General features: G+C 64.2%; 2 protein-coding genes across 2 annotated transcripts in view; both read left to right on the forward strand.

Moving 5' to 3' along the window:
- The first annotated feature begins 1,403 nt into the window (after window positions 1-1,403).
- UXT (ubiquitously expressed prefoldin like chaperone) lies at window positions 1,404-9,142 on the forward strand. The gene is made up of 6 exons (XM_054052167.1): window positions 1,404-1,519; window positions 2,370-2,451; window positions 5,617-5,681; window positions 6,921-7,028; window positions 8,645-8,708; window positions 8,840-9,142. Exons 1-6 carry the CDS (start codon window positions 1,452-1,454, stop codon window positions 8,903-8,905), a joined length of 453 nt encoding a protein of 150 aa, XP_053908142.1. The 5' UTR covers window positions 1,404-1,451; the 3' UTR covers window positions 8,906-9,142.
- A 589-nt stretch (window positions 9,143-9,731) lies between these two features.
- LOC128849693 (cyclin-dependent kinase 16-like) overlaps window positions 9,732-15,576 on the forward strand; it is a 34,633-nt gene continuing 28,788 nt past the window's right edge. The window contains 3 exon segments of the mRNA XM_054052168.1: window positions 9,732-9,837; window positions 11,034-11,150; window positions 13,171-13,304. Coding sequence (XP_053908143.1) covers window positions 9,816-9,837; window positions 11,034-11,150; window positions 13,171-13,304 — 273 coding nt within the window. The 5' untranslated portion in view covers window positions 9,732-9,815.

Raw genomic sequence — 15,576 nt, forward strand, 5'->3', positions numbered from 1 at the left:
GCCCCCAAACCGGGCGCCGCCCCCTCCCCCTCCCCTGGCCCCGCCCCCGAGAGCCTCCGCGCCCTACGGCAGAGCTTCGCCAGCTTCTTCGAGTGAGGACACGCCCCCCGCTCAGGCCACGCCCCTCCCGCAATAGCCACGCCCCTTCCATAAAGCTCTACCCCCCACCAACTCCCCCCTCAGTCCTCCTGGGGCTCCTCAAGTCCTCCCGAACCTTCTTGAACCTCCAAGACCCCCCTGGAGCCCCCCAAGGCCCCCTTGAACCCCTCAGGTCCTCCAAGAGCCCCCCAAGTCCTCCAAGAGCCCCCCAAGTCCTTCAAGACCCCCTTGAGGCTCCCCAAGTCCTCCCGGAGCCCCCCAAGACCCTCTGGAGCCCCTCCAGTTCTCCAAGAGCCCCCCCAAGTCCTTCAAGACCCCTTTGGAACCCATTGGGTTCCCTCATTCATCACAAGCCACGCCCCCTCCTTAAGCCCCGCCTCTTCTTTCCCTAAGCCACGCCCCTCCCATAAGCCCCGCCCCCATCAGCCCAATCCCTTTGCTGGTGGAGCGTCTCTGTGTGCAATAGTAACTGTGCTGTCCCCGCCCCCTCGATTGGCCCCACCCCTATGTGACGCAACTCATTGGCCACGCCCCCTCTGCTTGGCTCCGCCTCTCTCTCGCTTGGCTCCGCCCCTTCGGGGGCAAATAAAGCCGCAGAGCTGCTGCTGCTGCGCCTTTGGGGGCCGATGGGGGGGATTTGGGGGTCCTTCAGGGCAATTGGGGGGGGGTTGGGGGGGCAGGAGAGAAGCTTGAGGGGTCCCTGAGGGGGATTTGGGGGGACAGAGGGGGATTTGGGGGTCCTTCAGGGCAATTGGGGGTCAGGAGAGAGACTTGAGGGGTCCCTGAGGGGGATTTGGGGGTCCTTCAGTGCAATTGAGGGGGGTTGGGGGGCAGGAGAGAGACTTGAGGGGTCCTTGAGGGGCAATTTGGGGGTCCCTGAGGGGATTTGGGGGTCCCTGAGGGGACTTGGGGGTCCTTGAGGGGTAATTTGGGGGTCCCTGAGGGGATTTGGGGGTCCTTGAGGGGTAATTTGGGGGTCCCTGAGGAGGATTTGGGGGGCACAGAATCTAAGACTCTAAAAATCGGGTGATTTCCCCCCAAATTGAGGGATTCCCCCCCAAAACAGGTTGATTTTCCCCCCAATATCGCGATTTTCCCCCCAATATCGCGATTCTCCCCCAATTTCGCCGTTTCTGCCTCAAACGCTCTCATTTCCCGCCCAAAACCCTTTTGTTTCCCCTCATTTTGGCCCCTCCCCCCCCTCAACTTTAGGGCTTTTTTTGGGGGGGGAGGAGAGGGTTGGGGAGGGGCGGGGCCTCTTCCCCCCGCGCGTCGCAGCGCGATGACGCCATCGCGGAGGGGCGGGGGGGAGGAGGACGACGTGTCGCGCGGCTGTGACGTCACGGGCGGCGATGGCGGCAGCGGAGAAGGCGCAGCGCTACGAGGCCTTCGTCAGCGACGTACTGCAGCGCGACCTGAGGTGCGTGACGTCATCCACAGGCCACGCCCCCTTCCAGCTTGGACACGCCCTCTCCGACCACTCCTCCCCCCCCCCGCAAAGGCCAGAGCGCGACCCCCGCCACGAGCGCGCCCTCATGGCCACGCCCTCTCGGTCATGGCCACGCCCCCTCGGTCATGACCACGCCCTCTCTGTGGCTCTGGTCACGCCCCCTCGGGCGCCGTACAGCGTTTATGGCCACGCCCCCTCTCTGTGGCCACGCCCACACCTGCCTGCTTTGGCCACGCCCTTCGGCCCCTGACCCATACATTCTGCCCCATAGACCCCGACCCATACATTCTGCCCCATAGACCCCCGACCCATACATTCTGCCCCATAGACCCCTGCCTCACAGCTCCTGCCCCACAGATTCTGCCCCGCAGACCCCTGACCCATAGATTCTGCCCCATAGACCTCTGCCCCATAGATTTTGCTCCATAGACCTCTGCCCCACAGACCCCTGACCTATAGATTCTTCCCCATAGACCCCTGCCCCGTAGACCTCTGCCCCATAGATTTTACTCCATAGACCTCTGCCCCATAGATTCTGCCCCATAGATTCTTCCCCACAGACTCCTGACCCATAGATTCTGCCCCACAGACTTTGCCCCATAGATTCTGCCCCACAGACTCTGCCCCATAGACCCCCGACCCATAGATTCCACCCCATAGATTCTGCCCCATAGACCCCTGACCCATAGATTCTTCCCCACAGACTCTGCCCCATAGACCCCTGACCCATAGACTCTGCCCCATAGATTCTGTCCTATAGATTCTGCCCCATAGACCCCTGCCCCACAGCCCCTGCCCCATAGATTCTGCCCCCCCGCAGGCGGGTGCAGGCGCAGCGCGACGACGTCTTCGAGCAACAGGCGCAGGTGCTGCAGCTCCGCACGGCCCTGACGCGCCTCCAGGTACTTGGGGGGCACTTGGGGGGCACTTGGGGGGCAGGAGGGGCACTTGGGGGCAGGAGAGGAGGTTGGGGGGCCCTGAGGGGATTTGGGGGTCCTTGAGAGTAGTTTTGGGGGGCACAGAAGGGGGTTTGGGGGTCCGTGAGGGGCACTTGGGGGGCAGAGGGGGCACTTGGGGGGGCAGGAGGGGCACTTGTGGGTCACTTGTGGGGCAGAGGGGGCACTTGGGGGGCAGGAGAGGAGGTTGGGGGGCCCTGAGGGGGATTTGGGGGTCCTCGAGGGCAGTTTGGGGGGCACAGAAGGGGGTTTAGGGGTCCCTGAGGGGCACTTGTGGGGCAGAGGGGGCACTTGGGGGGCAGGAGAGGAGGTTGGGGGTATCTGAGGGGCACTTGGGGGGCACTTGGGGGGCAGAGGAGGCACTGGGGGGGCAGGAGAGGAGGTTGGGGGGCCCTGAGGGGGATTTTGGGGTCCTCAAGGGCAGTTTTGGGGGGCACAGAAGGGGGATTTGGGGGTCCCTGAGGGGCACTTGGGGGCACTTGTGGGGCACTTGGGGGGCAGAAGGGGCACTTGGGGGGCAGGAGAGGAGGTTGGGGGTCCCTGAGGGGGATTTTGGGATCCTCGAGGGCAGTTTGGAGGGCACAGAAGGGGGATTTGGGGGTCCCTGAGGGGCACTTGTGGGGCAGAGGGGGCACTTGGGGGGCAGGAGAGGAGGTTGGGGGTCCCTGAGGGGCACTTGGGGACACTTGTGGGGCACTTGGGGGGCAGAGGAGGCACTTGGGGGGCAGGAGAGGAGGTTGGGGGCCCTGAGGGGGATTTGGGGGTCCTCGAGGGCAGTTTTGGGGGGCACAGAAGGGGGTTTGGGGGCACTTGTGGGGCAGAGGGGGCACTTGGGGGGCAGAGGAGGCACTTGGGGGGCAGGAGAGGAGGTTGGGGGTCCCTGAGGGGGATTTAGGGGTCCTCAAGGGCAGTTTTGGGGGGCACAGAAGGGGATTTGGGGGTCCCTGAGGGGCACTTGTGGGCACTTGTGGGGCACTTGGGGGGCAGAGGAGGCACTTGGGGGGCAGGAGAGGAGGTTGGGGGTCCTTGAGGGGCACTTGGGGGCACTTGTGGGGCACTTGTGGGGCAGAGGGGGCACTTGGGGGGCAGGAGAGGAGGTTGGGGGTCCCTGAGGGGGATTTGGGGGTCCCTGAGGGGCACTTGTGGGGCAGAGGGGGCACTTGGGGGGCAGGAGAGGAGGTTGGGGGTCCCTGAGGGGGATTTGGGGGTCCTTGAGGGCGGTTTGGGGGACACAGAAGGGGGTGTGGGGGTCCCTGAGGGGCACTTGGGGGGCAGAGGGGGCACTTGGGGGGCAGAGGGGACACTTGTGGGGCACTTGTGGGGCAGGAGGGGCACTTGGGGGGCAGGAGAGGAGGTTGGGGGTCCCTGAGGGGGATTTAGGGGTCCTCAAGGGCAGTTTTGGGGGGCACAGAAGGGGGTTTGGGGGTCCCTGAGGGGCACTTGGGGGGCAGAGGGGGCACTTGTGGGGCAGGAGAGGAGGTTGGGGGTCCCTGAGGGGCACTTGGGGGCACTTGGGGGGCAGAGGAGGCACTTGGGGGGCAGGAGAGGAGGTTGGGGTCCCTGAGGGGGATTTTGGGGTCCTCAAGGGCAGTTTTGGGGGGCACAGAAGGGGATTTGGGGGTCCCTGAGGGGCACTTGGGGGCACTTGTGGGGCACTTGGGGGGCAGAGGGGGCACTTGTGGGGCAGGAGGGGCACTTGGGGGGCAGGAGAGGAGGTTGGGGGTCGCTGAGGGGGATTTGGGGGTCCTCGAGGGCAGTTTGGGGGGCACAGAAGGGGGTTTAGGGGTCCCTGAGGGGCACTTGTGGGGCAGAGGGGGCACTTGGGGGGCAGGAGAGGAGGTTGGGGGTCCCTGAGGGGCACTTGGGGGCACTTGTGGGGCACTTGGGGGCAGAGGAGGCACTTGGGGGCAGGAGAGGAGGTTGGGGGTCCCTGAGGGGGATTTGGGGGTCCTTGAGGGCGGTTTGGGGGGCACAGAAGGGGGATTTGGGGGTCCCTGAGGGGCACTTGTGGGCACTTGTGGGGCACTTGGGGGGGCAGAGGGGGCACTTGGGGGGCAGGAAGGGCACTTGTGGGTCACTTGGGGGGCAGAGGAGGCACTTGGGGGGCAGGAGGGGCACTTGGGGGGCAGGAGAGGAGGTTGGGGGTCCCTGATGGGGATTTGGGGGTCCTTGAGAGCAGTTTTGGGGGCACAGAAGGGGGATTTGGGGGTCCCTGAGGGGCACTTGTGGGGCAGAGGGGGCACTTGGGGGGCAGGAGAGGAGGTTGGGGGTCGCTGAGGGGGATTTGGGGGTCCTCGAGGGCAGTTTTGGGGGGCACAGAAGGGGGTTTGGGGGCACTTGGGGGGCAGAGGGGGCACTTGGGGGGCAGAGGGGGCACTTGTGGGGCAGGAGGGGCACTTGGGGGGCAGGAGAGGAGGTTGGGGGTCCCTGAGGGGGATTTGGGGGTCCTCGAGGGCAGTTTTGGGGGGGCACAGAAGGGGATTTGGGGGTCCCTGAGGAGCACTTGTGGGGCAGAGGGGGCACTTGGGGGGCAGAAGGGGCACTTGGGGGGCAGGAGAGGAGGTTGGGGGGCCCTGAGGGGCACTTGGGGGCACTTGTGGGGCACTTGGGGGGCAGAGGAGGCACTTGGGGGGCAGAGGAGGCACTTGGGGGGCAAGAGAGGAGGTTGGGGGTCCCTGAGGGGGATTTGGGGTCCCTGAGGGGCACTTGTGGGGCACTTGGGGGGCAGAGGAGGCACTTGGGGGGCAGGAGAGGAGGTTTGGGGGCCCTGAGGGGGATTTGGGGGTCCTTGAGGGCGGTTTGGGGGGCACAGAAGGGGGTTTGGGGGCACTTGGGGGCAGAGGGGGCACTTGGGGGGCAGGAGAGGAGGTTGGGGGTCCCTGAGGGGCACTTGGGGGCACTTGTGGGGCACTTGTGGGGCAGAGGAGGCACTGGGGGGGCAGGAGAGGAGGTTGGGGGTCCCTGAGGGGGATTTGGGGGTCCTTGAGGGCGGTTTGGGGGGCACAGAAGGGGGTTTGGGGGCACTTGGGGGGCAGAGGGGGCACTTGGGGGCAGAGGGGGCACTTGGGGGTCACTTGTGGGGCAGAGGGTGGACGCGGTGCTGCCCCCCAGGAGGCTCCGGTCCCGCTGCGCACTCAGGTGGATCTCGGCTGTAATTTCTTCGTCACGGCTGAAGTGTGAGTTTTGGGGGGGGGACACCCCAAAATCCCCTCCTCAGTACCCCCCAAGTCCCCCTCTGGAACCCCAAAATCCTCCCCAGGACCCCCAAAGTGACCCCAAACTCCCTCTGACTCCCCCTAAGGACCCCTTTGGGACCCCCAAACCCCCCGACTCCCCTTAAGGACCCCTCTGGGACCCCAAAACCCCCTCTGGGACCCCCAAAGGGACCCCAACCCCCCTCTGACTCCCCTTAAGGACCCCTTTGGGACCCCCAAACCCCCTCTGGGACCCCCAAAGGGACCCCAAACCCCCTCTGACTCCCCTTAAGGACCCCTCTGGGACCCCAAAACCCCCTCTGGGACCCCCAAAGGGAACCCAAATCCCCTCTGGAACCCCAAAATCCTCCCTGGGACCCCCAAAGTGACCCCAAACTCACTCTGACTCCCCCTAAGGACCCCTCTGGAACCCCAAAACCCCCTCTGGGACCCCCAAAGGGCCCCCAAATCCCCTCTGGAACCCCAAAACCCCCTCTGGGACCCCCTTAAGTACCCCTCTGGAACCCCAAAACCCCCTCTGGGACCCCCAAAGGGACCCCAAACCCCCTCTGACTCCCCTTAAGGACACCTTTGGGACCCCAAAACCCCCTCTGGGACCACCAAAGGGACCCCAAACCCCCTCTGACTCCCACTAAGGACCCCTCTGGGACCCCAAAATCCCCTCTGGGACCCCCAAAGGGACCCCAAATTCCCTCTGGAACCCCAAAACCCCCTCTGGGACCACCAAAGGGACCCCAAAACCCCCTCTGGGACCCCCAAAGGGACCCCAAACCCCTTCTGACTCCCCCGAAGGAGCCCTTTGGGACCCCAAAACCCCCTCTGGGACCCCCAAAGGGCCCCCAAATCCCCTCTGGAACCCAAAACCCCCTCTGGGACCCCCAAAGTGACCCAAACCCCCTCTGACTCCAACTAAGGACACCTCTGGGACCCCAAACCCCCCTCTGGGACCCCCAAAGGGAACCCAAATCCCCTCTGGAACCCCAAAACCCCCGCTGGGACCACCAAAGGGACCCCAACACCCCCTCTGGGACCCCCAAACCCCTTCTGACTCCCCCAAAGGAGCCCTTTGGGACCCCAAAACCCCCTCTGGGACCCCCAAAGGGACCTCAAACCCCCTCTGGAACCCCAAAACCCCCTCTGGGACCCCCAAAGTGACCCCAACCCTCCCCGTTACGCTGTGCCCCCCTCTTTGCCCCCCAGCCCGGACCCCCAGCTGGTGTGTGTGGCTCTGGGTTACGGTTTCTACGCGGAGCTGACGCTGCCGGAGGCTCTGAGACACCTCGAGCGCCGCAGCCGCCTCCTCGAGCGGTGAGACACGCCCCCTTCCCACAGGCCACGCCCCTTCCCACAGGCCACGCCCCCTTCCCACAGGCCACACCCCTTCCCACAGGCCACGCCCTCACTACCCATTCTGTTCTATGGAGGAGCCCCTGGGTCCTAAACCCCACCCCTTGAGTCAGGACCCCCCCACTACTCATTCTGTTGTATGGAGGAGACCCCTGGGTCCTAAGCCCCACCCCTTGGGACCCCACTCCCCCAATTCTGTTCTATGGAGGAGCCCCCTGGATCCTAAGCCCCACCCCTTGAGACCCCAACCCCCCCAATTCTGTTCTATGGAGGAGACCCCTGGGTCCTAAGCCCCGCCCCTTGGGTCAGGACCCCCCCTACCCATTCTGTTCTATGGAGGAGCCCCCTGGGTCCTAAGCCCCGCCCCTTGGGTCAGGACCCTCCCCACTACCCATTCTGTTCTATGGAGGAGACCCCTGGGTCCTAAGCCCCACCCCTTGGGTCAGGACCCCCCCACTACTCATTCTGTTGTATGGAGGAGACCCCTGGGTCCTAAGCCCCACCCCTTGGGTCAGGACCCCCCACTACTCATTCTGTTGTATGGAGGAGACCCCTGGGTCCTAAGCCCCGCCCCTTGGGTCAGGATCCCCCCCCACTACCCATTCTGTTCTATGGAGGAGACCCCTGGGTCCTAAGCCCCACCCCTTGGGTCAGGACCCCCCCACTACTCATTCTGTTGTATGGAGGAGACCCCTGGGTCCTAAGCCCCACCCCTTGAGACCCCCCCAAGTCTGTTCTATGAAGAAGACCCCTGGGTCCTAAGCCCCACCCCTTGGGACCCCAACCCCCCAATTCTATTCTATGGAGGACCCCCCTGGGTCCTAAGCCCCACCCCTTGGGTCAGGACCCTCCCCACTACCCATTCTGTTCTATAGAGGAGGCCCCTGGGTCCTAAGCCCCACCCCTTGGGTCAGGACCCCCCAACTACTCATTCTGTTCTATGGAGGAGCCCCCTGGGTCCTAAGCCCCACCCCTTGGGTCAGGACTCCCCCCACTATCCATTCTGTTCTATGGAGGAGCCCCCCTGAGTCCTAAGCCCCGCCCCTTGGTTCAGGACCCCCCCACTACTCATTCTGTTCTATGGAGGAGCCCCCTGGGTCCTAAGCCCCGCCCCTTGGGTAAGGACACCCCCCCACCCATTTTCTTCCATAGAGGAGTCCCCTGGGTCTTAAGCCCCACCCCTTGGGAAGCTCCCCCCCCATTCTGTTCTATAGCGGAGCCCCCTGGGTCCTAAGCCCCACTCCTTGAGACCCCACCCCAATTCTGTTCTATGGAGGAGCCCCCTGGGTCCTAAGCCCCGCCCCTTGGGACACACCCCAGGCTCCCTTATACAGACCACGCCCTCTCCGGTAAAGGCCACGCCCACATACCCATATAAGGGTGACAGCCTCTTCTATGGCTATATCAGGCCACACCCCAACCCCATATATGGACATACCGTATGGGAATGCTTCCTGTACCCATATAAGGACACCCAGCGTGTAAAGCCCCGCCCCCAACGCCCATATAAGGACAGTCTGACTGGGAAGCCACGCCCCAATGCCCATATAAGGACATTTCCCCCCCTCCCTCCCCAGGCTGAGCGAAGCGCTGACACGGGACGGAGCCGAGATCCGGGCCAGGATCCGCCTCGTGCTGGAGGTAACGCCCCCCCTTGGCCCCTCCCACCTTTTTGGCCCCACCCCTGGGGCCCTTTGGCCCCTCCCCATCCTTGGCCCCTCCCCCAGTGCCTATTTGGCCCCTCCCCCACCTTTGGCCCCTCCCCCCTATAGGGCCTCCGGGAGCTGCAGGGCCTGCAGGAGCCGTCGCCGAGGGAGAGCGGTGTAAATCTGGAGTGAAGAGGGTGTCAATCCGGAGTAAAGGGTGTAAACCTGGAGTAAAGAGGGTGTAAATCTGGAATAAAGGGTGGAAACGTGGAGTAAAGAGGGTGTAAATCCGGAGTAGAGGGTGTAAACCTGCAATAAAGGGTGTAAATCCGGAATAAAGGGTGGAAACCTGGAATAAAGGGTGGAAATCGGGAATAAAGAGGGTGTAAATCCGGAATAAAGGGTGGAAATCTGGAATAGAGAGCCTGAAAACCTGGAATAAGGGGTGTAAATCTGGAGTAGAGGGTGTAAATCCGGAATAAAAGGTGCAAACGTGGAATAAAGAGTGGAAATCTGGAATAGAGAGCGTGGAAACGTGGAATAAAGGGTGTAAATCCGGAATAAAAGGTAGAAAACGTGGAATAAAGGGTGGAAATCCGGAATAAAAGGTGGAAAACGTGGAATAAAGGGTGTAAATCCGGAATAAAAGGGTGGAAATCTGGAATTTTGGGGGTGTGGGTGTAAAATGGGGTAAAAGGGGGGTGTAAATTTGGGGTAAAAAGGGGGTAAATCCGGAGTCGCGCCGCGCGAAAGGCGGGATGTCACGTGATCCCAGCCGGGCGGTCGGTCACGTGGTCCCAGCAGGGGCGGGGCCGATCACGTGTTCCCAGGCTGGGTCACGTGGCCCGCCCCTCGCAGAAGGGGCGCGGTTTCTCCTCCCTCCCGCTTAGCTCCGCCCCATCCGCGTGACGTCACGACGCGCGCCGCCATCTTGCCGCTTCCCCCCCCCTCCTCCCCTCCCGCCCCCCCCCCCCCCCCCCCCCCTTTTTTCCACCTCCTCCATCCCCTCAGCCCCCCACACACCCCCAAAAACCTCCCCTCCCCCCCCAAAGCCCGGCCCGGCCCAACCGGAGCCCCCCCCGGGGGTCGGGCCCGGCCCGCCATGGCCCGCGGCGCTGACACCGGTGCGGGGGGGGGGGGGGTGGGTATTTTGGGGGGGCACATGGGGGTTGGGGGGGTGTTTCGGGGGGGCAGAGTTTGGGGGGGCACAGGGGGGTGGGGGGGCGGTGTTTGAGGGGGCACATGGGGTGGGGGAGTGGTGTTTGGGGGGGGCAGAGTTTGGGGGGCACAGGGGGGATGGGGGCAGAATTTGGGGGGGCACAAGGGGATGGGGGCGGTATTTGGGGGGACACATGGGGTTGGGGGCGGTGTTTCGGGGGACAGAGTTTGGGGGGGGGCACCAAGGGGGGGTGGGGTGGTGTTTCGGGGGGGCAGAGTTTGGGGGGGCACAGGGGGTGAAGGGGCGGTGTTTCGGGGGGGCAGAGTTTGGGGGGGCACCAAGCGGGGGGGGCGGTGTTTTGGGGGGGAGGTATTTGGGGGGGCACAAGGGGATGGGGGCGGTATTTGGGGGGACACTCGGGGGTTGGGGGTGGTGTTTTGGGGGGGCAGAGTTTGCGGGGCACAGGGGGATGGGGGGCGGTCTTTGGGGGGACAGAGTTTGGGGGGCACCAAGGGGGGGGGGGTCAGTGTTTGAGGGGGCACATGGGGGTTGGGGGGTGTTTTGGGGGGACAGAGTTTGGGGGGGCAACGGGGGGTGGGGGGGCGGTGTTTGAGGGGGCACATGGGGTGGGGAGTGGTGTTTGGGGGGGGCAGAGTTTGGGGGGCACAGGGGGGATGGGGGGCAGAATTTGGGGGGGCACACGGGGTTGGGGGGCTGATTTGGGGTGCACAGGGGGTTTTGGGGGGACACAGGGTTGGGGGGCATCATTTGGGGGTGCACAGGCGGTTTTGGGGGGACACAGGGTTGGGGGGCAGCATTTGGGGGTGCACAGGAGGTTTTGGGGGGACACGAGGGGGTTTGGGGGGGGATAGAGGGAGTTGAGGGGGAGGGGAATTTGGGGGGGGGGGACTCAGGATTTTGGGGGGACACCCAGGCATGGAGTGGGGGCACAAGGGTTTTGGGGGGGGGGACACCCCAATATATGGGGGGGACATAGGACTGAGGGGGAGAAGGTTGGGGGAGCACTTTGGGGGGGGGGGTGGCAGCATTTGGGGGGGCTGACACTGATATAGGGGGTGCAGAGAGGTTTTTGGGGGGCAGAAGGGGTTGTTGGGGGGGGGGTTCCCAGGTTTTATTTGTGGGGGTCCCCCCCCCCCTCAGGCCCCGCCATGGACCGCATGAAGAAGATCAAGCGGCAGCTGTCGATGACGCTGCGGGGGGGACGCGGCCCCGACAAGACTTTGGGGGACCCCCCCGATGGCCCCGGCAGCGACAGCGGTGAGAGGAAGGGGGGGTTTGGGGGTGCCTGGGCCTTTAAAGGGGGGGTTTGGGGGTGTCAGGCCCTTTAAAAGGGGTTTTGGGGGTGCTTGGGCCTTTAAAAGGGGGGTTTGGGGGTGTCTGGCTCTTGAAAGGGGGGGTTTGGGGGTACCTGGGCCTTTAAAAGGGGGGGTTTGGGGGTGCCTGGGCCTTTAAAAGGGGGGGGCAGTTAGGTTTTGGGGTCTGGCCTTTTAAAGGGGGGGTTTTGGGGGTGCTTGGGCCTTTAAAGGGGGGGTTTTGGGGTGTCAGGCCCTATAAAGGGGGGTTTGGGGGTGCCTGGACCTTTAAAATGGGGGTTTTGGGGGTGCTTGGGCCTTTAAAAGGGGGGAGCAGTTAGGTTTTGGGGTGCCTGGGCCTCTAAGGGGGGTTTGGGGGTGCTTGGACCTTTAAAGGGGGGGTTTTGGGGTGTCTGTCCCTTTAAAGGGGGGGTTTGGGGGTGCCTGGGCCTTTAAAGGGGGGGGTTTGGGGTGTCTGGGCCTTTAAAGGGGGGGTTTGGGGGTGTCAGGCCCTTTAAAGTGGGGGTTTGGGGGTACCTGGGCCTTTAAAAGGGGGGTTTGGGGGTGCTTGGGCCTTTAAAGGGGGGGTTTTGGGGTGTCTGCCCATTTAAAGAGGGGTTTTGGGGTGTCAGGCCCTTTAAAGGGGGGTTTGGGGTGTCTGGCCCTTTAAGGGGGCGTTTGGGGGTGCTTGGGTCTTTAAAAGGGGGGTTTGGGGGTGCCTGGGCCTTTAAAATGGGGTTTGGGGGTGCCTGGGCCTTTAAAAGGGGGGCAGTGAGATTTTGGGGTGTCTGGCCCTTTAAAGGGGGGGTTTTGGGGGTGCTTGGGCCTTTAAAGGGGGGGTTTTGGGGGGTCAGGCCCTATAAAGGGGGGGTTTGGGGGTGCCTGGGCCTTTAAAGAGGGGGTTTTGGGGGTGTCTGGCCCTTTAAAGGGGGGGGTTTTGGGGTGCCTGGGCCTTTAAAAGGGGGGGGGGCAGTTAGGTTTTGGGGTGCGTGGCCCTTTAAGACCCCCCCATTTCCTCCCCCCCCCCCGTGTCCCCCCATCTGCCCCCTGTCCCCTCCCCCGCCCCCCCCCAGGGTCCCCATCTGTCCCCGTGCCCCCCCCAAACCCCCCCCTCCCGGTGTCCCCATCTGTCCCCATCCTCTGCCCCCCCCCCCCCCCCCGTGTCCCCAGGGACCCCCCAAAACTCCCTTGAGGGGGCGTGGGGGCTGTTTTGAAGTGGGGGGGGTGTCTCAGGGGGGTTTTGGGGTCCCTAGGGGGGTTTTGGGGGGGTCCCAGGGTGTCCTGGGGGGGTCCTTGGGACGATTTTGGGGTCCTGGGGGCGTTTAGGGGGTCTTTGGGGGGGATTTGGGGTCCTGGTAGGTTTGGGGGGGTCCCAGGGTGTCCTGGGGGGGTCCCTGGGACGATTTTGGGGTCCCAGGGGGGTTTGAAGGGGTCTTTGGGGGGATTTTGGGGTCCTGGAGGAGTTTGGGGGGGTCCCAGGGTATCCTGGGGGGTTCCTGGGAGGATTTTGGGGTCCTGGGGGGTTTGAAGGGGTCTTTGGGGGGATTTTGGGGTCCTGGGTCGGTTTGGGGGGGTCCCAGGGTGTCCTGGGGGGGTCCCTGGGAGGATTTTGGGGTCCTGAGGGGTTTAGGGGGGGTCTTTGGGGGGACTTTGGGGTTCCTGGGTAGGTTTTGGGGGATCCCAGGGTGTCCTGGAGGATTTTGGGGGTGTCCTGGGGGGTCCCTGGGAGGATTTTGGGGTCCTGGGGGATTTGGGGGTGTCCTGGGGGGTTTGGGGGATCCCTGGGAGGATTTTGGGGTCCGGGTGGGGATTTTTGGGGGTGTCCTGGGGGGGTTTGAGGGATCCCTGGGAGGATTTTGGGGTCCGGGGGGGATTTTGGGGTCCTGGGGGGGTTTGGGGTGTCCCTGGGGAGGGGGTTTGGGGTCCTGGGGGGGAGATGAGTGCCGTGTTGGTTTTTGGGGTGCTCTGACCCCCCCCAATTGCAGAGACGGGGGCGGACGAGGGGCGGATGGGGTCGGATGGGGAGAGCGATCCCCCCTCGGGGGCCTCTTCCGAAGGAGTAGCGTCGCCCGTACGGCTCCGACTGCGCCAACACCCGGCACGGCCCGGATCCACCGAGGTTTGGGGGGTCCGGGGGGGGGTTGGGGGGATCCTGGAGGGGATTTGGGGGGTCCTGGAGGGGGATTGGGAGGGTTTGGGGGGTCCTGGAGGGGATTTGGGGGGTCCTGGAGGGGATTGAGAGGGTTTGGGGGGAGTTTTGGGGGGTCCTGGAGGGGGATTGAGGGGGGGTTGAGGGGGTTTGGGGGTACTGGAGGGGATTTGGGGGGTCCTGGAGGATATTGAGAGGGTTTGAGGGGAGTTTGGGGGGTCCTGGAGGAGGATTGAGAGAGTTGGGGGGTCCTGGAGGGGATTTGGGGGGTCCTGGAAGGGGATTGAGAGGGTTTGGGGGGAGCTTGGGGGGTCCTGGAGGGGATTGAGAGGGTTTAGGGGGAGTTTGGGGGGTCCTGGAGGGGATTTGGGGGATTTGGGGGGATGGAGGGGATTTGGGGGGTCCTGGAGGGGGATTGAGAGGGTTTCGGGGGAGTTTGGGGGGTCCTGGAGGGGATTTGGGGGGGGGGTTGGGGGGGATGGAGTGGGATTGGGAGGGTTTGGGGGAGTTTGGGGGGTCCTGGAGGGGATTTGGGGGTCCTGGAGAGGATTTGGGGGGTCCTGGGGGGATTGAGAGGGTTTGAGGGGGGTTAAGGGGTTTTGCGGGGGGTTGAGGGGGTTTGGGGGGATTTGGGGGGTCCTGGAGGGAGATTGGGAGGGTTTGGGGGGTCCTGGAGGGGGATTTGAGGGGATTTGGGGGGTCCTGGAGGGGGATTGAGAGGGTTTGGGGGTCCAGGAGGGGATTTGGGGGGTCCTGGAGGGATTTGGGGGAATTGGGGTCCTGGAGGGGATTTGGGGGGTCCTGGAGGGGATTTGGGGGGATTTGAGGGTCCTGGAGGTGGATTGGAAGGGTTTGGGGAGAGTTTGGGGGGTCTAGGAGGGGATTTGGGGGGTCCTGGAGGGGGATTGGGAGGGTTTGGGGGTCCTGGAGGGGATTTGGGGGGTCCTGGAGGGGATTGAGAGGGTTTGGGGGGATTTGGGGGGTCCTGGAGGGGGATTGAGGGGGGGTTGAGGGGGTTTGGAGGGGTTTGGGGGTCCTGGAGGGGTTTGAGGGGCGATTGAGGGGTTTTGAGAGGGGTTGAGGGGGTTTGGGGGAGTTTGGGGGGTCCTGGAGGGGGATTGAGGGGGGGTTGAGGGGGTTTGGGGGTCCTGGAGGGGATTTGGGGGGTCCTGGAGGGGATTTGGGGGATTTGAGGGGTCCTGGAGGTGGATTGGAAGGGTTTGGGGGAGTTTGGGGGTCCAGGAGGGGATTTGGGGGGTCCTGGAGGGGGATTGAGAGGGTTTGGGGGTCCTGGAGGGGGTTTGGGGGGTCCTGGAGGGGATTGAGAGGGTTTGAGGGGAGTTTGGGGGGTTCTGGAGGGGATTTGGGGTCCTGGAGGGATTTGGGGGGTTGAGGGGTGGAGGGGGATTGGGAGGGTTTGGGGGAGTTTGGGGAGTCCAGGAGGGGATTTGGGGGTCCTGGAGGGGATTTGGGGGCGTTGACGGGGGATGGAGGGAATTGGGAGGGTTTGGGGGGAGTTTGGGGGGTCCTGGAGGGGATTTGGGGGGACCTGGGGGGGTTGAGGGGGATGGAGGGGGATTGGGGGGGATTTTGGGGGGACCTGGAGGGGATTGAGGGGCATTGAGGGGTTTTGAGGGGTTTGGGGGTTTGGGGGGTCCTGGAGGGGGATTGAGGGGTTTGGGGGGAGTTGGGGGTCCAGGAGGGGATTTGAGGGGTCCTGGAGGGGGATTGAGAGGGTTTGGGGGTCCAGGAGGGGATTTGGGGGGTCCTGGAGGAGATTTGGGGGGATTAGGGGGTCCTGGAGAGGGATTGAGAGGGTTTAGGGGAGTTTGAGGGGTCCTGGAGGGGATTTAGGGGGTCTTGGCGGGGATTTGGGGGAGTTTTGGGGGGTCCTGGAGGGAGTTTCGGGGGAGTTTGGGGGGTCCTGGAGGGATTTGGGGGGTCCTGGGGGGGATTGAGAAGGTTTGGGGGGAGTTTGGGGGTCCTGGAGGGGATTTGAGGGGATTTGGGGGGTCCTGGAGGGTGATTGAGAGGGTTTGGGGGGGTTTGGGGGGCCCTGGAGGGGATTTGGGGGTTCTGGAGGGTTTAGGGGGTCCTGGAGGGGATTTGGGGGGATTTGGGGCGTCCTGGAGGGGGATTGAGAGGGTTTGGGGGGATTTGGGGGGTCCTGGAGGGGATTTGGGGGATTGAGGGGGATTGGGGGATTTTGGGGTTCTGGATGAAGATTGAGGGGTTTTGAGGG

Source organism: Cuculus canorus, chromosome 32 (genome assembly GCF_017976375.1).
Source record: "Cuculus canorus isolate bCucCan1 chromosome 32, bCucCan1.pri, whole genome shotgun sequence".
Classification (NCBI taxonomy): domain Eukaryota; kingdom Metazoa; phylum Chordata; class Aves; order Cuculiformes; family Cuculidae; genus Cuculus; species Cuculus canorus.